The sequence below is a fragment of the Arachis hypogaea genome, chromosome 6 (genome assembly GCF_003086295.3).
Source record: "Arachis hypogaea cultivar Tifrunner chromosome 6, arahy.Tifrunner.gnm2.J5K5, whole genome shotgun sequence".
Taxonomy (NCBI): domain Eukaryota; kingdom Viridiplantae; phylum Streptophyta; class Magnoliopsida; order Fabales; family Fabaceae; genus Arachis; species Arachis hypogaea.
Genome location: NC_092041.1, coordinates 10,448,250 through 10,472,521, shown reverse-complemented (window position 1 = coordinate 10,472,521; position 24,272 = coordinate 10,448,250). Strand labels below are relative to the sequence as shown.

General features: G+C 33.8%; 5 protein-coding genes across 5 annotated transcripts; 2 read left to right on the top strand and 3 right to left on the bottom strand.

Annotated features, from left to right (window-relative positions):
* The first annotated feature begins 1,827 nt into the window (after positions 1-1,827).
* On the top strand, positions 1,828-3,236 carry LOC112695953 (DNA-directed RNA polymerase V subunit 5A). The gene is made up of 4 exons (XM_025748496.3): positions 1,828-2,277; positions 2,365-2,541; positions 2,621-2,734; positions 2,855-3,236. Exons 1-4 carry the CDS (start codon positions 1,996-1,998, stop codon positions 2,978-2,980), a joined length of 699 nt encoding a protein of 232 aa, XP_025604281.1. The 5' UTR covers positions 1,828-1,995; the 3' UTR covers positions 2,981-3,236.
* Positions 3,237-5,058: 1,822 nt separating this feature from the next.
* LOC112695952 (mitochondrial fission 1 protein A) lies at positions 5,059-7,276 on the bottom strand. The gene is made up of 5 exons (XM_025748495.2): positions 7,076-7,276; positions 6,171-6,309; positions 5,781-5,902; positions 5,398-5,461; positions 5,059-5,307 (listed from the first exon to the last, which is right to left on the bottom strand). Exons 1-5 carry the CDS (start codon positions 7,166-7,168, stop codon positions 5,222-5,224), a joined length of 504 nt encoding a protein of 167 aa, XP_025604280.1. The 5' UTR covers positions 7,169-7,276; the 3' UTR covers positions 5,059-5,221.
* A 493-nt stretch (positions 7,277-7,769) lies between these two features.
* On the bottom strand, positions 7,770-9,351 carry LOC112695950 (uncharacterized). The gene is made up of 2 exons (XM_025748494.2): positions 8,907-9,351; positions 7,770-8,651 (listed from the first exon to the last, which is right to left on the bottom strand). The coding sequence occupies exons 1-2, from the start codon at positions 9,054-9,056 to the stop codon at positions 8,016-8,018; spliced, it is 786 nt and encodes a 261-aa protein (XP_025604279.1). The 5' UTR covers positions 9,057-9,351; the 3' UTR covers positions 7,770-8,015.
* Positions 9,352-11,112: 1,761 nt separating this feature from the next.
* LOC112695949 (pyrroline-5-carboxylate reductase) lies at positions 11,113-13,692 on the top strand. Its single transcript, XM_025748493.3, has 7 exons — positions 11,113-11,487; positions 11,559-11,607; positions 11,698-11,789; positions 11,881-11,953; positions 12,037-12,157; positions 12,539-12,644; positions 13,173-13,692. The coding sequence occupies exons 1-7, from the start codon at positions 11,287-11,289 to the stop codon at positions 13,353-13,355; spliced, it is 825 nt and encodes a 274-aa protein (XP_025604278.1). The 5' UTR covers positions 11,113-11,286; the 3' UTR covers positions 13,356-13,692.
* A 321-nt stretch (positions 13,693-14,013) lies between these two features.
* LOC112695948 (lycopene beta cyclase, chloroplastic) lies at positions 14,014-15,982 on the bottom strand. The gene is made up of 2 exons (XM_025748491.3): positions 15,856-15,982; positions 14,014-15,772 (listed from the first exon to the last, which is right to left on the bottom strand). The coding sequence occupies exon 2, from the start codon at positions 15,647-15,649 to the stop codon at positions 14,129-14,131; it is 1,521 nt and encodes a 506-aa protein (XP_025604276.1). The 5' UTR covers positions 15,650-15,772; positions 15,856-15,982; the 3' UTR covers positions 14,014-14,128.
* Between the last annotated feature and the right edge of the window lie 8,290 nt (positions 15,983-24,272).

Genomic DNA, 24,272 nt, shown 5'->3' with positions numbered 1-24,272 from the left:
AACATCATGATGTACGCACGGGCATATTGCCGCACAGTCTCGTCATCTGCTCCATCAGGGCACTCTCCAAAAGTCTCCTGAAACCAGCTGCAGTTCACTGCGTACTTCTGAACCTGGCTGGGAGGAGGTACCACTCCAAGCAGCTCCTGGAACCACACCCAGGCTGGATGGCCACTCTGGATGTATAAATGAAACTCTGATAGGCAGCCACTCACGTAACGCCCGTCCACTGACAACCCCAACTGGTATGCCACGTCTTGAAGTGTGATCGTGCACTCTCCGAACGGCATATGGAAGGTGTGCGTCTCCGGACGCCATCGCTCGACAAATGCACTGACAAGGGCCTTGTCTAACCGGAACCATCTATTGTTCAGCCTTGCAAGATGGTATAGACCTGCCATCTGTAAGTACGGAACGTATCTGTCATAAGTAAAATAAAACAGCTTAACTAGAACCGCTAACATAAAACAGCATAAGTAAAACCATTAACATAAAACAGCATAAGTGAAACCATTAACATAAAACAACTAACACAAAACACTAACATAAAACAGCTAACATAAACCACCAACATAAAACAACTAACACAAAACAACTAACGCAAACCACTAACATAAAACAGCTAACATAAACCACCAACTTAAAAACAGCTAACATTAAACAACTAACACAAAACAACTAACACAAACCACCAACATAAAACAGCTAACATAAACCACCATCTTAAAAACAGCTAACATAAAACAACTAACACAAACCACTAACATAAAACAGCTAACATAAACCACCAACTTAAAAACAGCTAACATAAAACAACTAACACAAACCACTAACATAAAACAACTAACATTAAACCACCAACTAAACCGCCAACTAAACCACCAACATAAAACAACCAACATAAAACCACCAACATAAAACAACTAACGTAAAGAACTAACATAAACCGCTACCATAAACCACTAATAGAAACCACATACATAAACCACCAACTAAAGCACCGTCTAACATGAACCGCCACCAAAACCACATGCAAAATCACTAACTCACAAATACCACTACCACGAAGTTATATCTGTACTAACCTCCTCGTTAATGACCCCGGCTATATGAGCGACTCCGTCCAAGCGATATAACCGTGCCGGATTGTCCCCCATTCAGCAGAGTATTCCGTTCAGGTCTTCCTCGGAGAGAATCTGGGTCGTTTTCTCTGGGATTTGGTGGGGTAGGGGAAGGGAAGAATGGTTCGAATGAGACTGATTCGAACCCCTTATATAGCCGATTCAAGAGTAATTCGAACTAGGTTGGTTCGAATTACTTCTCCTTAAATCGAACAGGATTGGTTCGAATTACATGCAACGCATTCCAAGGTGTAGTTCGAGCTAGCATGGTTCGAATTATGTGCATTATGAGTTCGAACCACCTTGGTTCGAATTATGCTCAAGCAATTCTGTCCCTATTTCAAACTAAGATGGTTCGATTTATTGGGTTATGTAGTTCGAACCACTCTGGTTCGAATTATATATAAATATCCATTGGCTTATTGCTGAAACGATTTTTGTTTTGGCTTATTTACATAGCTTGATTCTGGTGCTGGCTTATTATAGTATTTTGCCCAAATTTTTATATATATATATTATTGCATAGAGCAAATGGACCAAAAATTATTCACACTAAACCCAAACCTACTCATGGGCCAAATAATATGAAGACTAAACCTTAACCCATAATATTTGACAAAAATGGGGCATCACATACCAAAAGAGCCCAACAAATTAATCATCACCGCTATCAGCCTATTAATCCAACATAATTAGGAATAATAATGTGACAGATTCTGCAACCTTTAAGAAGAAAAAATAGTGGTTCATCACTTTAATTACCTTCTAGCTTTGGTATTAAAAAGATGTTTCATATAAATAAGCATTAGGTCAAAAGTAATAAATACATAAATAAAGCAGCGCAGAGCAGAGCAGAGTGGGAAGAAAGAAGAAGATGGCGGAAGCGATGATGGTGGAGAACGGCAACGGCAACGGCAACGGCAAGGAGGACTACGGTGAGTGCTTGATCGGATACTTCGAGGAAGGTAGCCATGAGTCCCACAGGTACTACCTCTCCCGAAGAACCACCCTAGAGATGCTCAAGGACAGAGGCTACTCCATCCCTGCTTCTGAAATCGACCTCTCTCTCTCCCAATTCAGAGCCATTCACGGTGATTCCCCTGACGTCGACCGCCTCCGCTTCTCCGCCACTCACCTCTCTGATCCTTCCAAGAGGGTACGCTCTTATTTCAAAAAGTTTCTGCCTTTAGGGTTTATAAGTAAAAAGAGGATTAATTCTCTTGCTTGCTGAAATTGATTGCAGATTTTAGTTATCTTCTGTGGCCAACACATTGTGAAAGTTACTTCCATCCGCAGCATTGCAGCGCAGATTGTCAATAGAGAAACTTTAACTGGCCTCATTTTGATTGTTCAAAGTACTATTACTAGCCAGGCCTTGAAAGCTGTCAATCTTTTCTCATTCAAAGTTGAAATCTTTCAGGTATCAGGATATGCAAATCATTACATGCTACTATCATACTTGTTCTTATCTCTGCTTACCAAAGTTAATTATGGTTCAGATCACAGACTTGCTTATTAATATTACAAAGCATGTATTGAAGCCAAAGCATGAAATTCTAACTGACAAACAGAAAAAGAACCTCCTAAAGAAGTACAATTTAGAAGAAAAGCAGGTCAGTTTATGTATGATTCTCATGCATTACATGTATTTTGTGCATAAAATTTGATTGTGACCATCTTAGAGTCAGAATTATTGTTCACATTAATCTGATTTAAAGCTTTGTTGTTGTCAGCTACCCCGCATTCTACAAACAGATGCAATTGCAAGATACTATGGACTAGAGAAAGGGCAAGTAGTTAAGATAACTTACAGTGGTGATATCACTCAGATGCATGTCGCCTATCGATGCGTTTGGTGATGCTTCTTTCTTGTATGCTGCTGGTAGAATTCGTAGGAATGCTTAAGAACTAGTTAGTATATCATTGTATAATTATAAGCTTATGCAGTAACTTGCATGCGGTTTGTGTGAATTTCACTCGAGCAGATGAACAAATCCACATTGAACAGTTTCTTTGTATGACTAGTTTGGAAATCACAAACTGCACTATGTTAACTTTTGGCCAACCAAGGGTATGTTTCATGTGGAAGTAAAAGTAAAGAGATATTTTCATGGACATGTCATTTTACACATCAAATATTACAATCAAAATTCACTCTATGTTAACTTTTTAATCTCCCCATCCAAACATGCATTAGTCTTAAAACATAACTATAGTTGGTTGCTGGAACTTTTATGTTGTGTTTTAAGTTAGAATTTATTCTCGTTGTGTAATTATGGTGCTTATCATTCAATAGCTCTTTTAGGTTGCTTCAAATTCTGATATATATTTGATTCAATAAAGTTGGTGTGATCTAATTGCTCGCAAAGATAATTTGTCAAAAGACGTGAACACAAATTAAGTAATGTTTATGTCTTTATGGACACTTCGGCTATACTATAGGCAACCCCCAAAGAAACAAAAACTTGTAGCATAAACTTGGATTAAGAATGATAACTGTGCTGGCAGCTTGGATATTAATGCAAGCTTTCATCAATAAAATAGTCGGGAGGGAAATTATCTTGTCAAATTCAGTCTCCCCAACTGTAGAGTGTAGACCCACATTTTTACATTTTTTAGTGCTTAATACAGCGCAACATAGGGTTTGTTTGGATAAGCTTCTAATAAAATATTTTATTTATTTATTTATTTTTAAAAGATCTAAAAAAATAAAATTTATTTTATGTTTGGATATTTTATGTAAAAAAATCTTTTTATATATCAATTATATTTAGGTATAATAATATAAAAATATTTTTTTTATTTATTTATTACATAAAAAAATATATTTTTTATAGTTTCTCATAAAAAATGTGTTTTTATTTTTTTAGTATTTTTATTTTTATTACTAAAAATTTAAAAATTTGTCAAATATGTTAAAAAATAAAAAAAATTCATTGAAAAATAATTTTTTTAATCAAAATAATAACATCCAAACAAGTACATAATTGTTTTTAATTGGACAATCATTATATATATCCAAAAAAACAATTACTAATTAATAATCGTATGAAAAAAATTAATTATTTGGATATGACATTTTATTACTTTACTACCACATTTATTTATTTTAGTAATTGAATTGAAAAATGTATAAATATATTTAAGGATAAAATACTAAATTAGTCCTTACGTTTAGGCGTAGTTTTATTTTGGTTCTCAAGGTTTAAAGTGTTTTATTTGAGTCCAAAAAAGTTTTATTTAGTTTCAATATAGTCCCACTGTGAGGTCAAAATTAAATAATTAACGGTGTTTTATAGAAAATATTTCATTTAAATTGTAAAAAAATAATAAATAAATGTATTGATGTATTCACTGTTGATTTTATATCGATCGACCTTGTTCTCATACGGCTGTCGACCTCATGGTGAGACTATGTTAAAACTAAATGAACTTTTTTTGAATTCAAATAGGACACTTTAAACCTTAAAAACTAAAAGAGAATTACGCCTAAACGTAAAAACCAATTTAGTATTTTACCTTATATTTAAATATATAATAACTCATTTAATCTTTTTTTTAATTCTTTGAACACCTGATATTTGGAAGATACTTGTGCTAAACCAAAAATAATGATAAATAAAATGTATGACTAATAGAGATCAGACACGTACCTAGTACAACCTAGACATTTATTATATTTTAACCTTTTTTTTGGTCGTGATTATATTTCAACCTTAAAAAGGGCCTACAATTGGGGTTGAAGTTTGGGGAAACAAAATCCCGCTTCGTTTATATTGTACTTTTGTACTTGCTTGTATCAGGAGTAGCCGAGTAGGCCACTCCATGTGACGTTCTTCTTTCATCTAGCTCCCGCATCCAGTGATCTAAATTATGAACATAATAATAATAATAATAATAATAATAATAATAATAATAATAATAATTTGCATTTGAGTTTTGACCAGGGAAATTTGAAATAAGCTTTCTGTTAAAATGTTCCTTTTGACAAACTAGGATGTTAAAAAGCGGTATTTGTCAGTACATAGTAGACGCTTGTTTGTCATTGACTTTGAACATGTTCTGCAGCACATAAAATGAACAAAGAAGCCAAAATATGCTCAATTCTTCCGGGCCAATGCTGCAGCAAGGCCACCAACTATGAGTCCCACAGCAGTTGCAGTGATGCCAATTCCTATAACACCATCTGCATCGTGTAACACATTGAAATTTAAGTTCAGTTAATGTTCCAATGCATGATAAGAAAAGCTTGAGTAAAAAACAGGTCAGCTATTACCTTTAGCAATTCGATCTTCAACTACTTTCTTGAGGGACAGTGCCTGCCTCCAATCAGGTGCAATCTGCAACAACAATTAAGGGAGAGAAAATGTTGAGACAGAATTACTCAATGTTAATGTTAAACAATTGTTGTAAACAGAGACATAGATAGGCCATAAGGAACAATCTAAATAATGGACTCATCTAACCTCACTAATTAGCAATATATAGATAGATACATAGATGTTAATAGTTAAATAGTTAAACCATATTCCGAACATAGAGCTTTTGAGCACCAATATCAGCAAAGACATGGCATCAAAGATTACACAATGGGATATCAAGAAAATGGAGGTTTTTACTTTTTAGGCAGTGTCTTATCTATAAGTGAGAAAGACAAACCTCTAGGCATTGCCCCAAAAGTTGCCGACTCCTACCATAATCGTTACTCCTGTAATATCCAACAGCCAGAAGATAAAGCTTCTCTCTTTGATGCAAAGGACTTTTAGTATTGCCCAAAGAAGCTGTAGATCACAATTAAGGGTGTAAATGATCAGCCATGAATTTGAAGGTCATATAACAAACGCAAATGTTTTCAGAAGAAAAGGAGAACACAATTGTTTTCAAATAACCATAAAAGGCTGGTGGCAAAAGGCAGCAACATAAACATTAACACTATACAAAGAAACAATTTACTAAAAGCAGATCAAGGTGCCATATAAACAAGAAGAAATATAAAAACAATGGAAAAGCAACTTGAAGAACTGAAAATGATTCAGTAAGTGATGTTACTTTCAAGCATGGCTATCCCGCGCTGAACATCTTCTTTTTGCCTTGAATGAACAAGAGCCCACGACAACCTCATTATGCTTTCGTTCTTCCTCTCCTCATTGTCCCCGTTGCTAGCCTCCGCGACTTCTCGCTCGCATCCCTCCAAAACATTCAATATAGTTTTAGACTGAAAGTAATTAAAAGCAAATAGCAGCAAAGAGACCACATTCGCCGCGTACCGGTACATTACATCAAACAAAAATAACCTCCCCAAGTTTACAAACAAGGAACATTGAAACTTCTGCAGTCACCAACTCACCGTAATTGATCATCACCAGGGGGGAAAGAGAAACTCTTAGAGCAGAAATTTTTAGTATTTTTGGCCAGCACAAATACTAAATTGTGTTTAACAAATAAATTTTACTAATTCATGTATGCAAACTCTAAAAAATATAGGTGAAAACTGTATTGATTCATATGTGCAAAAATTGCAAACTACATGAACGTATGTAAATATAGGTGCCAAAAATGATAATATTTGCTTGTCATGTAGTATTTCTCGCTGGAAAATGCATATATTCTTCCCCTCAATTTTCATTTTTGTTTTTCAATAAAGATTACAAAATGGTTCCTAATATCCAAATGATTCCATTTAAAAGGGGAGAAAAAGAATCCCAACATCATTTAGGGAAATTCTACAATCATGATGATACATACACAGACTTAACGCAAAGGAATTGAGCCAATAAATCGAATTAATTGCTTCGTGATCGTCAATGTTTGAATTCCATATCAGACTAGCCAACAAGAATAGTTATGATTCTACAGCTTTAAAAAACACGGAAAACAAAAAGATTTTTTTTTCTGATTGAAAAAAAAGAAGAAGGAAATATTGGAATATTTGATAGAGGGAAGGGAGGGCTTACAGCGATGACGTCACGGTCACACCAAGGGATCTGGTCGCCGCCGCCGAAGAAGTTTCCGATGGATTCAAATATGCCTCCGACCTTGGAATCCATTGATCTGCGTTATCAATCTCTCTCGGCAGTTTTCACACTTTTGCCTTCGTAAATTCTCTTCTACACAATTCCTTATTATAGCTTTGGCCTAATCTCTTCTCTTTTTTTTCACTTAAAAAATTAATAAACCTTAGTTGTTATATAACAGAATTTTATTTTATATTTTTATTATTATTTATAAAATTTTTAAATTAATGGTTACTTAAATAAAATATTTATACTAATATAACAGTAAGTATTTGAAACCAATGAGTTATAACTCAAATGACATAGTCTCTATCTTTGGTAAAAACAGAAAATAGTAAGTATTTGACTAATTTTTTTTTACCTATAGTATTTTCCAATCCGACAGGTCAAGAACTAATCTATTATGGATCTGAGTTCCATTTAAGGGTCTGTTGCTGGTCAATGAATTACTACATGCATAAAATGAAATTTCAACTCTGACACTTACTTAAGCGGATAAATGAGCTGACCACTCGACCGTTAAAAAAAACAAGTCACACTAATTTTTATTATCTAACAAAAGAATTTTTATATATCTTATTTTGATCCTTTTTTCTATTTATTCCAACAATAAAACACACATATAGACGAGTTATTGAAGATCAAATCTTTTTAGATACATTAAGAATGGTTTTCACATCCAACAATTCAACCTTGCTTTGTAATTCTTCGCCTATGTAATCAAAGATCAATAATGGATTCATTATATAAAACTTGCTACTTAATAAGTAATTAACTTTGATAACTTATTACTCGCATAAAGTTATCTAATAATTTTTAACTATCATTCTCACACAAGATTTTTAGAATTTTCGCGCAAAACTAAGTAAATTAAATAGTTTCAAGCATCTCCAACTTTTCCAATTTTGACAAAAACAGGAAACTTGGCAACCCTTGGACCATTATGACCCCAAGCAACCTTAAACTTTTGAACAAGATCCTGTCCAAGAAGTTCCACTCCTTTGTCCTTAGCCGTTTGATATGCTGAACTAGATCTTATGAAGGTCAAATAATTTTCCAAATCCATAGTAACCTCTGACACAAACTCAAAGGGTCCAGTGTGATCAGCACCATCAACAGGCTCAAATGGAAAATCAATGCTCCTATAATTATCTTCAACTAATTTCCGAGCAGGGTCCCAATAGGGACTCAAAACATCTACATAGTATTGATCAAACACCTTGTCCACTTCCTCACTAACTCTTGGTACATTGTAACATATAGCAGCAATGACCCCATGAGGCTTCTTGAGAACCCAATTCACTTGTTTGTAGAATGATGGCAGGTCAAACCAGTGTAGGGATTGTGCAATGGTCACAAGGTCCACACTTCCTTGAGCTGCTACCTTTTGTTCAACCTCTTCCATGGACATTATTGGTGGGGTATGTTGGTATTTCACATTGGGTAGCTTGATTGCAAATTCAAGCTGCTTTTCACTAGTGTCTGTCCCTATCACATTCTTGTATATAGCAGCTAACTGTAACAAATCATAACAAAATCACTAATACATCATGTATATTATTTGTATTCATTTTCATATTATGAAAGAGAACTTTAGACCAACGGTTGAGTTGTCTCTGTGTGATTTCAAAGTCACAGGTTTAAACTATCGAATCAACCATCCTAAATTAGATTCTCACTCAACCACTAGAGAACTAACAGAATTTCAAACTTTATGAATTAAATACTAGACAAAAGAGAGATAGAAGAGAAAAGAGAGGAGGGTATGTACATGTTTAGCAGCCTGGCCACTTCCGGTACCAACATCCCAAGCTAGTTCATGAGAGGGAGTTTTTGAAGCTATGAATTGGAAGAGCTCTGTGGGATAGCTTGGCCTTGCCTTTGCATATTCCTTTGCCTGTTTCAAAAATAGATCTGCCATCTCTTACTTATATGTTCTGTTTTCTCTCAAAATTTCTTGTATCTTCATCAATCTCCTCATCATGATATGTATTTATATATCACTATAGTTAGATAGGCCTCCCTCAGTTAATTAACGTCTTGTGTGATATGCAACACCAATTTGGATTCCTATATGTCAATCAATCATAGCTTGTAAAATATACACCACCAATCAAATTGGAGTGGAAAATTCAACTTATCTTGGATGACCCGCACATTATATAATTAAAAGGCACTATGTTTGTCCAAGTTTAAGTGTTATGCTGAAAAGTATTTCCATAATAGACTCGTATGCAACAGAAATACATACAAAATTTGCAACTTAAAAGAAGAATTACTTTATCTAACAAAATTTTAAAAAATTAATAATTAATTTGATAATTAAAATTTATTAGAAATTTAAGTGTTACATTAAATTTCTTAAAAAGTGATGGATAGCCTCCAAGACATGATGAAGACAGAGTCACATGCATGGAGTTCAACATTTTGTGATGTAATAGAAAGTAGGAGTAATTTATCTTCCTATGACATGTAACGATTTCTTGTATTAGTTTTACACATTAACCAATTACCATCATTCACATGTTCACCACCACAGAATGAAGACAAGTCCACAATAATAATATATATCAACGGTGAGGTGGGTTGTGCGGTTGTCTTCTTCTTCAGATCCCTTCAACTTTCATCACTTCTAAAATACTATATTAATTGCTGAGTCATAAATTGTCCATGTGTGTGTGATAGTGATCACGGATCTTGATTCTCGATCAAGTAAAGTAATGCAGGAAGAGTACGAAATTTCATTATATAAACTTGCATGTACTATAAAACTTATTTATGCTAATCAATAATCCTTCACCCCTCCAAAAGAGAAAATGGTAGTTTTATTGGTTTATTTGTGTCTCCCCTAATAACATCGCTGCAAAAATAATATTTCTATTGCTTTAAGTATATTTAGAAAGAAAAGCACATTTATTTTTTTTTCATTTTAAATTCACTACTTTTAATTGATTTTCACTATATGCTTTAGGATAATAATTAATCAGTTGCAAATCTAACATTATTTAAGAATTTGTCATTAACTAAAATTTTATTTGTTTATAAGGACACGAGGTTGAGAGATTGACAAAAAGATACAAAATTATATTTGGTGGTGAGACATAAATTAAGAGTTTTGGAACATTGAATTAAAATATTTTATATTTTTTTTAACAAAAGAAACAACTTATTTTTTTATTTTTATTATCAAAATTCTATAATTATATTTTTTTATCATTTTACTTTTTATTCTAAATATTGTATGAAAAAAAAAAGAAGAAGAAAAAATGCAACATTAAAGAAAATATATTTGTGTAGTTGTAGCAAATTTTGGTGTAAAACTAAAACATTTATCTGTATTGTTTAAGAATTTTGAGTGAATTTTTACTGATAAATTATACATAATTCAGAACTTTTTCTCTTCCTCCTCCTCATTTTCTATTGCTTCTTCTTCTTCTTCATCTTCTTATTTCATTTTCTCGTAATTCTTTTTGAATTCAGCTTTAAAACTTCCTTCATTTTTTGTGACGATTTTGAGAGGTTTTTAGAGATTTTGATCATTGTTTGAATTTTGAGCGTTGCGATTTTAATCGAAAAAAAAGAACCATTTGTACTATTCAAAAGTTGAAAAAGCACGATTTTGATAGAAGAAAAAGAACCATTTGTACTATTCAAAAGTTAAAAAAGCACGTGTTTACTCGCAACTTAAACTAAATTTTTTTTTTTGTTGGATTTGAGCCAACTTATTTAAACATATTAATAAATTAAATACTAATTCAATCCATAATTATTTATTACTTTAATTAAAGTATTGATAAATTTCTTAATTAGAAGTACTAAAGAATTATTAAAATATATTATTTTTAATCATTACTTAACTATTAATATTTAAAAATATAAATTAAAATATATTATTCAATTAATAAACCAAAAAAAAATAAAAATAATAATAATAAGTAATTAATTATAATAGTCTTCTAACAATTTTTCTAAATATTATTTTGATTCCGTATCCTTCTGCCAACGTAATTAAAAGACAAAAAAAGGGGAGGGAGTGAGTGAGGGTGTGAGGGAGTGCATGAACCAACTGGAACAAGAAGAGTGGCCGAACTCTATTTTAAATTTTTAATACTCACTCACTGCCTCAAACGCGTCACACACACACCCAGAGAATGGATATCGTTCCGATCCCCGCGGACACCTATAAGCTCGGATTCATCGGCGCCGGCAAAATGGCCGAGAGCATCGCCAGAGGCGCCGTCCGCTCCGGCGTCATCCCCGCTTCCCGCATCTTCACCGCCTCTCACTCCAACTCCTCTCGCGGCGACGCCTTCCAATCCTTCGGCGTCTCCCTTCTCTCCTCCAACGACGACGTTCGTACTCTCTTCTTCTTCTTCTTTCCGTATTTCATTCTTTCTGCTTTCCTAATTCGTCGCTGCTGCAGGTCGTGAGAGAGAGCAACGTCGTCATTTTCTCGGTCAAACCTCAAGTAGGTATTGTCATCAATCATTCACACTCTCTCTTTCTAATTACCGCCGCCTTCAACTGCATTTTCACTCCATTTTCTCCTCCTGTTGCTGCAGTCAAGGATGTGGTCTTGAAATTGAACCCGCTTCTCACAAAGAACAAGCTATTGGTTTCCGTTGCTGCTGGAGTCAAGCTCCATGATCTTCAGGTTTCCCAATGCTTTCATCTCTTTTCTGATTTTAATTTCAAAGTTTTATTGCTGATCTAATAAATAAGGTTGCATAATTCATGAAATGTAGGAATGGGCTGGCCACAACAGATTCATTAGGGTAATGCCTAATACACCTGCTGCTGTTGGCGAAGCAGCATCAGGTATTAACACCATTTCCTCTTTTCTTCTCTTTTCTTTTTCTTACCTTGTTTGACTTACTGAACTACAAGTTAAACTTTGACAGTTATGAGCTTGGGGGGAGCAGCAACAGAAGAAGATGCAAATCTTATAGCCAAATTATTTGGATCAATTGGCAAAATATGGAAAGCTGATGAAAAGTATTTTGATGCTGTAACTGGTCTGAGGTATGTACATCCCATTTTCTTGTATGATATAAGATTTCGATATTATGTTACTAGAAATCTACAAGAAATTTCATGTTATCTTTGAAAGAATACGATTTTCTTAGTGTCTGGAACCTGAATACTCTGTTTGGTGATCACTATTCAGTTTTTAGGGATGCGTGTATCAATTGAATTCAGGCCTTTATCCTAAGACCATGGCTCCTTATCTTCTCTATATAATACTTTAATTTTAATCCAAATAACAAAAATTGTTAATTGATTCCCTACCCAACACTTACCTAACTACTAAGCCAGACAAGCATATATATTGTCTCTGCCGATATGTCAATTCGGAAACCAATTTTGATTTCTTTATTGAATATCCTCCCTTAAATTTTTCAGTGGCAGCGGTCCTGCTTATATTTATTTAGCAATAGAGGCTTTGGCTGACGGAGGAGTAGCAGCTGGTCTACCACGTGATCTTGCATTGAAACTAGCTTCACAGACTGTAAGTAAAGTGAATTACTATCCTTTGACAGTTTGACCCCTAAATAATGGAATTCATAGTTTAGCTCTTCCAAGTTTTTAGAATATACTATATATTTTACTCTCACTTGGTCTTAACCCATTATGTTGGATGAGGAATAAAATTATTTCACTTTTCTATAACAAGGTCTTAACCCATTTTGCTAGGATTGGGATTCATGATGGTTTAGATAACTAATAAGGAAATGGTTTAGTGTAACATTTTCTGGGTTACTATTATTGTTAGTTGTATTGTATATATGCAGAATCAACTGAACTTAGTCTGTTATATAGATAAAGGGTCTCTAACAATGAATCAGGGGTTTGATGAATGTAACGTGTCATCTATGCTACCGTTGTTACTGGTCAGTTTGGGCTTGTAAACTGTCAAATCAACTGCAACCTGCTAGTTTATATTAGCATCATTCAGACAACCATAGGAAGCCAAACTAGTTTGAAAGACATATTCCGGTAGTTTGTTTCCATCATTGTGTGCGCATGTGTTTTCCAGGTATTGGGAGCAGCATCAATGGTCACTGGTACTGGGAAGCACCCAGGACAGCTCAAAGATGATGTCACTTCGCCTGCTGGGACAACAATTTCTGGCGTTCATGAGTTGGAAAAAGGTGGTTTCCGTGGAACACTAATGAATGCTGTTGTTGCTGCTGCTAAGCGCAGCCGAGAGCTTGCCTAAATTGTAGGTACGAGGGGTTTGACATAGTTAGGACTTTTTGAGATATGACATATGAGTAAGCTTTCCGGTATATTGGCCAAGAAACAAATTATCATGTTCTTTGCCACTTTCTAGAATGGTGCAAGTTATGAAAGGATTTGGCCAACTTGCATAGCATCCTCATCATTTCCTTTCAGTATTATGAATATTGATGTTGCTACAATGATACATTACAATAAGAGGAGTAGAATAGCTTTTGCCATTGAATCAATGAGTTGCGACCGTAAGCATTCCGAAGCCAAACTTGACATCCTTTTATATTTTCAGTGGAAATAAAATTGTTTCATTATTATGTAAATGTTAACGTACCCTTTGCTATGAACTTCACTCTTCGAGAAAATTACTTTAATCTTAGTGGACGATTAGTTACCACTCTTGAATTGCATTGAGTGTTATAACGGACATTTTTACTTATCATAGTTTCTAATCATGGTTGATGAGAAATAAAGGAAGAGGGGCCAAGTTGAGAATTGAGAAGTAAAATCCTTGTACCCTTTTCAGATGGTGGCTTAACTTGCATAAGTGAGGTTTATAAGTCAGACCAAAACCACTAATTGAAAAAATGCCATGAAATTGAATTAGTAGGACTAACATCAGGGTTCCATATTGAGCACTCCTGTTTTAGTAACACGAATCAAACCAATATTATTATAAATTTATAAAATCAGACGTAAACTATAGGCGGAAGTAGTATACAACATCTGCAGGATACAACAGATTAGTAGAAAGTCATCTTATTCTGTATCTTTTAACAAGTTGTTGATCATGTTTGCCAAAGGAAGAGTCCCCTTTGCCATAATCTCTAATCTAGATGTATTGGAAGCATAGGAAAATAGAGAGAGCCCAAAAAAAAAGAGTTCAGGGAGAAACAATCTCGATGACAAGAATCCATGCCAGTAACGAGGTTCTAGATCGAAAAATGCATCGAAAAATCTCCTTGTTCCTGGTAAATCAAGCTTGAGCAAGATGTCCATACCAAAGCAGAAGAACTCCCTCTGCCGCCGCCTCTGGATCGGCCATAAATCTTTCCACACTCGGGAGGATATATCGGCTCCCAAAAGACCTCTGTCGGAACCAAGACTTTGCACAATGGCATTAGCAACAATGGGAGCTGCGGCGAGAGTCCTTGCTACCATATACCCAGTTGAAGGATGCACCATCCCTGCAGTCCCGCCGATTCCAACAACTCTTTGGGGGAGAACTGGGAGGGGACCACCCATGGGAATGACACAGTGCTCATCTTCTTCAATGCTCTTCACTCTAATTCCCAAGTGTTTCAACCTTGCAACCATTCTTTCCTGTATATCATCCATACGTAACCCTGGCCGCGCAACAAGAGAGGTTTCTTCAAGAAATATCCGATTGGATGAAAAGGGCATGGCATATAGGAAGGTGGGAATTCTGCTATTCCTTTCCTTCAGCACCATGTCCCCATCCAGATGGGAATCTCTCCAATCCATGAAAAGCATTTTATCCACATCAAATGGATGTTCATCAACCTCAGCCAAGATTCCATAAGCAACCTGGTAACCGGGATTATAAGGTTTATCATACTGAACAAGGCATCTGGAAAAGCCAGTTGCATCAAGAATCACGGTAGCCTGAACCGTGACACCATCATTACAAATCAACAAAGATTTGGCATCCTCATGAATAACCTTGATGACTTTAGCTTGGTGGAACTTAACACCATTTGATATGCATTTCTGCATCATCTTTGACTTCAATTGCTTCCTATTGACCCTGCCATAAGGCCTATCAAGATCCTTCTTCTTGTTGTCATCAATGTAGACAACAGCACCAGACCAAGTGGTGTCAAGGCAATCAAGCAAGTCCATGGCCTCGAATTCATCGACCCAAACGCCGTAATTGTTGGGCCAAATCAACCTAGGGTTAGGGTCAATGGCACAAACAGAGAGCCCTGCCTCAGAAACCTGCTGCGCCACGGCGAGCCCTGCCGGTCCTCCTCCCACAACAGCAAGGTCCACCACAGCACCCTTTGAGGAATCATACAAGGGAAGCTCAAAATCAAGATTCTCTTTCTTGATCTCAGGAACAAGTTCAAGAAGGGCACTGCTACTAGCCCTCAAACCACCACCACCACCACCGCACTTACCCCACTTCACAAGTGGCTGCTTCTTAGAACCAAATCCAAATTGCAACTTAGAAGGGGCTAAAGTTCCGAGCTTTTCAGAATAACCGTGTAGTGGGTGCAAGAATTCAAGCTTGTTAGGTGTTTTGAGCAAAGTATCCATAGTTCTCTCAATGTCTATCCTTAGTTAATCTCCAAAAAAGACAAAATTACTCAAAACACCAAGAAGAATGATCCTAAAAAGTGTTGGAATTGGCAGAGTTACAAGACCAAAGTAGTGAATATGCTGGAGCAAAAGAAGAAAGTTTAGTAGTTGGGGGAGTGTGAGAGAATGGGGTTATAAGGAGGAAGGTAGAGTTGAAGACTTACCATAGGCATGGAGAGGAGAGAGAGAAGAGGAAAAGGAACACCACGAACAAAGAGGAAAGAGAGTGGCTTTGGTAATGGTAAACCTCGTGTGGCCAACAGACACCACTTGTCCGCGACAAACCATCGTGCATCTATATCTAATTTTATTTATTTATTGTTTTATTTTTTGTGTTTTTTTTAATAAAAATTAAATAATTTAATATATTTAAATAAAATAATATTTAAACTTTTTAATTATTAATTTTATATAAAAACAATTGTATATTAGGTGGAAATTCAGGTGCAATTGATTTTACATGAAGTTGATAGCTGAGAACTGTTAGATAATTAGACTGATTTGACTAAATTTTTATTTAACAATTCTTAACTATCAATTTCAAATAGAATTTTCACATAATATTTATTATTTTTTATTGGTTGCGGTTAGTTAGATTGCAGAAATTATAGAGGTGAAGGGCAAAGATAAGGAATAGAGATGAATATTTTTTTATAGAAAAATTTTGCGGTTTTATTCCTATTTTTACGACCAAACGTAATTTGTGTGACTATTATATCTGTATTTTTGTTTTAAAAATAAATCCAAAAAAATTAACATTAAGATTTTTTTTTATTTTGTTACTGCATAGTCGAATATAAGTATATATAACTCTTACTTTATTAATAGACGTTCATTTATATTTTTATTTATCAAATGTATATGATATTAACAAATCTAAAATATGTTATTTCATAATACTTGGTTTTATTTCCTATAAAAAGTTTGTTTCAACCGAGACCAAAATGTCCACAAAAAAATAAGTTCAATCCTTGAATAGTTTAGGCTAAATTATTATAATTTTGAGAGATTTTTGAAATAAAACATTTTCAAAAGTCTAGTCTAAACCTAAACTTAAAAAGCGTTTTTAATAAAGATTAAAAATTAGAATTCATAATATTTTCAGAGAGAAATTTTATATTTATTTTTGTGACGGCAAAAATTTTATATTTTGCAGGACTAATTAATTTGCCTAGCATTCATACCCATCAATAATTACAATAAAAAAAGAGAAGATATTGCACCATTCTCTTTGGTGTCATTGTGGTGATGCACCGTTATTGTTGGTGTTGAATTCATGTGTGTATAGTGCATGCTGCATACTTACGATGACCCCCTCAATTTGTCGTTTTCATGGATCACCATTAATACAAGATATATTATATTAAAGTAGATTCCAGTACTATACTATGATGATTATGATAATTATATAAATATTGTTAAAAGGGTAATTTATGTAATTAAATTGTTTATTCTCCAATTTTAACCATTTATAACTTTTTAAAATAAGAGATGTAAATACATTGTTTCATATATTTATAGAAATTGCTATTGGCAGTAGCAGTTTATAGATACACGTAATCTGCTATAGGCAACTGCGGATTATGTGAGGGAATATGAATATAGAAACCGTTAGAGGCTGTTGCGATTTCTGTTGAGGCTGGGTTGTACACAAACTGCTACTGACAGTAGAAGTTTATGCATATGGGGAAGCATGCATAAATCGCTGGAGGTAGTAGTGATTTACGTGGTGTGTGTGCCTATATAAACCGTGGTAAGCAGCAGCAGATTTTTCATTTGGAATGGATCTTGTATTTTTCTAGAGAGAGGACAGAGTAACTAGAGAGTGGGATCGAAGAATCCAAGTGCGACCTCTAATTAGATACCATGACAGAAGAACGGAGCCTGTACCGACTGAATGGCGTTGCCCATGTTGTCGGTGCCATTGCTGACGAGGTTAGTTATATGTTATATTTTTTTTAGCATTAGCAATTTTTTTAGTATTAGCATTTAATTTTTTTTAGGACTTGGTATTTATTAATTAGAAAAATGGTTTGTTAGGTAGAGGAAGTAGAATTTATAGTTTAACCCTTTATTTTGGAATTTGGCATTGCATGTTAGGATGTAGAATGTACTGAGGTTGTAGATAGGAATCGGTTTGTATAGCAATTTTTGTTCAGTTAGTTTCCTAATATTGTATTTTGTAAGGAATATTTTTATTATTACAGTGTTATTTGTGTTAAATCAATTTTCGTGGAAGGACTTCTTTAAATTGTGTAACCTTTTTTCGTGTTAGGCCCAAAAACAAGTTTTTCGCATTTTGATTTGACGATTGACTAATAGGTTACTAGTTTAATTGTTTAGTTGTTTAATTTGTGTCTTTGTTTCGTCATGCTATAAGGGATTTGTTGTTATTAGATGGGAGAATTTGTTGTTGATAGCAGAATTTAACTGTTTACGGTATGTCTTTTGTGTTGTGTCTCTAGAATACTAGGTGTATCTATAGTGTGAGACGGCAACAAAACATGCCCATGTATGACAGGATCATCCCGTATTTAGAGAGGGATGGATTGTACCACTTAGACATGTTCTGGTTGGACGAGCCCTTGGTCAGTGCGTTCATTGAGAGGTGGCGTCTTGAGACGCACACCTTTCATATGCCTTTCGCAACGTGATACGAATCAACCACGTGCACCTGTTACCAAACTCCTTGCATCTGCCTTGGTATTTCAGATTGTCAGACTCCATAACTCTGTACTCAGTTCCACGTTGAATGCTGTAATCTTTTACACTAAGCAGAGCTTCCTCCTTACTCTGAAACGACTGGCCAACCTAAAATTCAGTCAAAGCATTCCCATCATGCATACCCTGGCCGGCGAAGGTTGGCTCTACATTCTGGTGTTGGCCGACGGCTTCCAAGTTCAACGATGACAGGTGCGGAGGATACTGCTGTGTTTCAGAACCAAAACCTCCATGTGGTGTAGGTGTACCGCTTGGAATATCATCATCACTTTTCCCACCAATAGCAACCGGCTCGTCATCCAAATCATCGTCCCGCATCGCATTCTCAACTCGATCCGATCCGACCTCAAAATGAAAATCAGGATCACCAGGAGGGACACCGGCATGAACAACCGCAACGTGTTGAGAATCAGGAACCAGAACTGCTGCTGCTACCACAGGCATCGATGTCGAGGCACCACCTATCGTCGTTGACTGAGGATTTGGCGCCGATGCCCCGGAGCTGTCGACGCCATCTTCCAACTTCGCAAGCAGTTTGGGTATTCTAACTTCCGAAAAACTCCGCCTGCAGTGAAACAACACCTGCAGGTCTTCATCGGACCCTATCACAAAGGTCTCATATCTCACACCAGTTGACACAATGGCGATGGAAATCTTATAAAACAACTTTTTTACCCACTTCGAACTACACACACTGAGCTTTCGTAATATGATGAGCTTAATCTCTGCCAACGTACTCGACGACCGAATAAAAATACTGAGCGATTCTCTATCTATAAATTTCACACCATGCCTTTTGCTCTTTTGAATTTTTCCAAAGCAATGAACTAGAGTCACAAAACTTTTCTCACCCTCCATTTGTGATAAACAACACTCTTCCTCACCTTTGGCCTTTCAAGGGTTTATATAGGCACACACGCTGACCCACACTACACGTAAACCGCTGCTGCATCCAGCAGTTTACGCACGCTTCCCTATACGCGTAAACTGCTACTGCCAGTAGCGGTTTATGCACAACCCATCCTCAACAAAAACTGCGACAGCCTCTAGCAGTTTCTGTGTTCAGATTCCCTCACGTAATCCGCGGCTGCCTATAGCGAATTATGTGTATCTATAAACCGCTACTGCAAGTAGCGGTTTTTATAGATATGTGAAACAATGTATCTACGTCTCCTATTTTAAAAAACTGTAAATGGATAAAATTGGAGAGCAAACAATTTAATTACGTAAATTATCCTAAAATTAAAATCACATTTTTTATATTTTGATAATGTTTAATTTTAAACAACACTTTTTAAAAAATATTATTTAAAATACTATAATTATCATAACGTAGTCATATTAAAAAATACTTATATTATACCTATCCAAAAAATAATCATTTCACTTTATTTTCTATAATATCTATATATAAATATTATGATATATTACATGAATTTTTATGAACAATTAATAATATTATTAAAATAAGAGTGACAATATCCATTTTTTCATATATCAAAACTTTTCCTAATCACAATCAAAGGTTACACTCATTTGAACCTTAAAATTAGTCATCCATGGTGAAAAAAGAAAACATTGGAGTTGGATTCAAGGGTAATCCTGCTACTTTACAACCAAAGATGAACATCATTGTATTCCAGTAATTCCACTAATGCTCACAACTACTCCGTTGAAGCCAAAGAATAATATGAAATAATGCAATCAGGAACTACTATTGCTCACAACTATTAGATAATTATTATCATTTATTATTTATATAAATAAATAAACTAAGAATAATATGATGAATGCAATTAAGAAAAAAAAATGTCTCATATAGGAATGTCAAAAATCTGCAGAAGGTGGACAGAGACCGCCTCGAATGTAGTTTTGATGGCGGATAATTTTTTCTATAAAGACAGGAATGGGAGACAAAATTTTTTCGAAGTAGATGTGGATACCAAACAAAAATTTTTGTTCCTATTCTCGTATATATTTTTCACGATCCCGAATATATTAAATTACTTAAATATCTTTGTGCCTGCAACATAATATTAGCAATATAATGTATGTTATTGTTGAGTTTAAAAAACTTGAAATTTTTATGATGATTAAACATAATTAAAAAAATTAATTAAAAAAATTATTAATTTAATATTTGCTTCCAATTATTTGTTTAATGGGTTTGTTAGTGTGAAAAAAAATAAATGAATTTTTATGTTAGGTCTAAAGACAATATAAGCCCAATATGATGAATTTGTGATCAGCCGTGGACCCGTGGTGCAAAAATTTTCCATACTTTGTGGTTGAATTATTTAATTGGATAGAAAGATGAATTGGGCCATGAAAAATGTGAATAGCCCAAAATAATGCTTCCTTTTGTTCTAACAATTTGTTGGTCTGAAATTGAAGAAGAAAGTAACGAATTGGAGCGTGCTCCATTCGGTTACCCATTTTCTTTTTTGGTGGAATTCAAAGTTTAATTAAATTGAATGCATGCAATGGTAACTGAAAGAAAAAATTTAAATTGATTTGACTGCATTAAATGCTGCACACGTTATTTTATGCACAGAAAAATAGAAGTGGGAATTAATTTGTTTTAATTTCATTCATTGCTTCCAAAGTCTCTTCTTTCTTCTCTCTTCTCTCTCTCTTTCGGTCATGTCAACACGAAAGAAGAAGATAGAAATTATCAGAAAAAAGTAACAGTAAGGCTAATGGAAGAAGCAAAAGATTAGGTTGATGATGGCCTTTGCAAAAGGAATATCTAAAGCATGACGTGGCTAAAATCTGTGCCTTTGGGGGGAAGACTTCAAGTAGATGCTTCAAGATCTTCATGTAAAAAATGTAAAGGATCGGTCTCAGTCAGAGAGGAAAATCTCTATGGCTAAAGCTCATTTCCATTTTTGTTCATCCAAGACAGAAGGTGGCTACTGGAGCTACGTGGAGGAAGAAGCAAATATGAAAAGGAAGGAGCTGTCAAGGATCAAATATTCATCAAGGGTCAGAATTCATTCTTGGAGTCAAAGTTAAGATGAAAGGATCAAATTGATGAAGCTTGATGAAAAGGGATGAGAGAGAGGTACATGTATGTTGATTTGCTTTCGGTTTTCCCACTCTCTCTTCTCTGTCCGAACCGGCAATGTGTTGGAGAAGATATTGGTGGCTTGGTTGAACCGGTTTCAACTTTGGAAACTTTCCCTTCTATAATAAGGGTGAACGGCCAAGGGTTGAGACAAGGAGAGTAAGCACAGAGTTCTCATAGCTACCCTAAGCTAACAGAGTTCTTCTCCTTGAATGGGTTTCATTTTGTTTCTTTTCTTTAGTTCTGTCTACCTGAGTCTCATGGTAAAAGACAAATAGAGTGAGGTTTGTAAGAAAAAGTCAGTGAGAGGAAAAAGGCAGAGAAATCAAAATTAAAAAAAAAAGTCATAAATGTCTAAAAGTTCATTTGTACATCTGTGTTGTGTTTCATGATTCTGTGAAAATTTCCTTACAAGTTGTATTAGCGTGGTTGAAAGCTTGGTAGGTTTGGACTTGTTCCATATAGGAATAGGTAATTTCTAGAGAAGAATTTGTATATGTAATCAGATGATTATAGTGAAATTCTGTTACTGTTGTGATGAAAATTGGATGTAGATTGTATTGCCCTTAGCAGCTGAATTAGGATACTTCTGGGTGTGATTCTCTCTTTCTCTTCTACTCCTACTCTGTTTCTGTTGCACTGGAGATAAAATTGAAAAATATCTCTTAACCGATTACGAGACAACAAGAAAATGTCTCTTGACTTATTATGAGACAAAAAGCAAAAATATATTCTAAAACTATTTTAAAAAAGCAGCAAGTAATTTTAAAGAAAAAAAAGGGGTAAGATTTTATGTTAAGTAAAGTATGTTGATTTATATTACACTTCTTTGCTGTAAAGCCAATGGAAAAAGAAACACATAAACCAAGATAATAAATTTGTAATATTCAAATTAAATACATATCTCCCCCATATTCTTCATTAACGTTATAAACCCCTCCTGAAATTATACAGCATTTGCGAAATACATCTATGCTTTCCATCATCAGTTTCACTTGACAAGTCTGTTTTCTATCCATTCAACATTCTTTTGTTTAAAATTTACCTCTGAGTAAAATTCTTGATTATAGTGTATGTTAACATATTTATGTTTGTGTTGTTATAATTTATAACAGAAAATATAGAGATATTTGTTATAAGTTATATAATGACAATGAAAGAATATTTGATGTTAAAAATTTTATTTTATTTTTTTTAAATAAAAGTTGTATTTTAAGATTTTATTTTATGGACTATAATTTGTTATGTTGTATTTTCTGGACTTATAATTTTGGATAAGATATATTTGTGTATTTATAATAATATTTTATAGTTGTTTTTTTTATATTTTTTACTATAATTTCCTTATGAATATTAACATAAGGAGATGGAAAATAGGGCCCTGCAAAAAATACAGATAACGCAGAAAATAGGAACAAAGACAAATAGACAATTATCTCTCATGATGAAAAACGGAACAGAAATGGAAATTAATTCTAGGGACGAAGATGGGGAGTAGAGAGACATCCCCCACCCTCACCTCGCCCCACTCCATTGATATCTCTAGTTTCATATTTATAAAAGACTATAAATTCAAAATCGAATGAATAAAGTATAAAATAATTGTACGAATAACTCATGATTTGTGAATTTAATATGATTTAATTTCAAATAAATACCTAAGTGTAATATAATTTTCAAAAAAATAATACGCACTTTGAATTACAAACTTAAACGCTTAATAAAAAGTATATATTTTTTCAAAAGACTTCTAAATTGATATTCTCTTATTAAATTTTTTTTCTCATATCTTGATGATTTGGTTAAAATTTTAATAATATAAATGGTAAATTTTAGGAAACGGACATAATTAAAAAAAAATTTTGTTGAGAATTTTTTAAGATCATAAATATGTTAAATTGTTATTCTCTTGTTTGAATTTTTCTTCTATCTTCTCATGCTAAATTGAATTTAAATTTTTTAAAAATAATAGTAATTCTTCTCAAAGGAATAAATTAGCACATATAACATCTCTTACCGTAAATTTTATGATTATTTTTTAAATTAAAATTTAATAAATATTGTTAATATTATTTATTTTCGCATAATTTATCATCATTTAATTACTTTAGACAAAATAAAAGAAGAAAAAAGAATGCTAGCATCACTATGTATTTATATGCAATAAAAGTGAATGGAAAAAAAAATATGGAAACTACACGATTAAAAATATATGATAACTTTTTAAAATATTATATATAATTTCTTAATATAATACTGCTTTAGTTTCAGTTTTATAAATAGACTGCGTATGTCTTTAATATATTGGTAATTTACTATTTCTTTTAATTGTGTACGTAGAATGATTATTAAAGTATCAAAATATAATTATTAATATATAGAAGAATTGCATCTTTTTCTTTATGCATGTCATGAGCAAAAAGGGTATATAAAAAAAAACAGAGCACAAGGTTTATTTCTATTTATGATATAAAATACCAACATCTAAGCTACTATAAAAAAAACCCGACAAAATATCATTTTAGAATGTGACAAATTCCTTTTGTTTTAAATTAACTTTATTTTTAGTTATATACAGTTATTAAAATATTTATTAAAATTTATTAAAAATATAAATAATTAAAATAAAAAGGTAAAAATATTATTATTTATAATTTTTATTTTACTAACTTTCTCTTGTATTTAATAGTAAAGGATATAATAAATAAAAACCAAAAAAAATACTTAATTTACATTAGAATGAGTAGTAGTTTAAGAACTTTATTGGTCAATAATTTTCAACAGTCTAGACTC

Bases quoted from the DNA above. Each gene is read 5' to 3' on its own strand.
- LOC112695949 (XM_025748493.3), top strand. From the start codon at position 11,287: ATGGATATCGTTCCGATCCCCGCGGACACCTATAAGCTCGGATTCATC. The intron at 11,608-11,697 runs GTATTGTCATCA...CTGTTGCTGCAG, and splicing joins CTCGGTCAAACCTCAAGTAG to TCAAGGATGTGGTCTTGAAA. The intron at 11,954-12,036 runs GTATTAACACCA...AAACTTTGACAG, and splicing joins TGTTGGCGAAGCAGCATCAG to TTATGAGCTTGGGGGGAGCA.
- LOC112695952 (XM_025748495.2), bottom strand. From the start codon at position 7,168: ATGGATTCCAAGGTCGGAGGCATATTTGAATCCATCGGAAACTTCTTC. The intron at 5,903-6,170 runs GTAACATCACTT...TGTGATCTACAG, and splicing joins CGGGATAGCCATGCTTGAAA to CTTCTTTGGGCAATACTAAA. The intron at 5,308-5,397 runs GTAATAGCTGAC...TACACGATGCAG, and splicing joins TGAAGATCGAATTGCTAAAG to ATGGTGTTATAGGAATTGGC.
- LOC112695948 (XM_025748491.3), bottom strand. From the start codon at position 15,649: ATGGATACTTTGCTCAAAACACCTAACAAGCTTGAATTCTTGCACCCA.
- LOC112695950 (XM_025748494.2), bottom strand. From the start codon at position 9,056: ATGGCAGATCTATTTTTGAAACAGGCAAAGGAATATGCAAAGGCAAGG. The intron at 8,652-8,906 runs GTACATACCCTC...GATTTGTTACAG, and splicing joins GTGGCCAGGCTGCTAAACAT to TTAGCTGCTATATACAAGAA.
- LOC112695953 (XM_025748496.3), top strand. From the start codon at position 1,996: ATGGCGGAAGCGATGATGGTGGAGAACGGCAACGGCAACGGCAACGGC. The intron at 2,542-2,620 runs GTATCAGGATAT...ATTATGGTTCAG, and splicing joins TCAAAGTTGAAATCTTTCAG to ATCACAGACTTGCTTATTAA. The intron at 2,735-2,854 runs GTCAGTTTATGT...TGTTGTTGTCAG, and splicing joins ACAATTTAGAAGAAAAGCAG to CTACCCCGCATTCTACAAAC.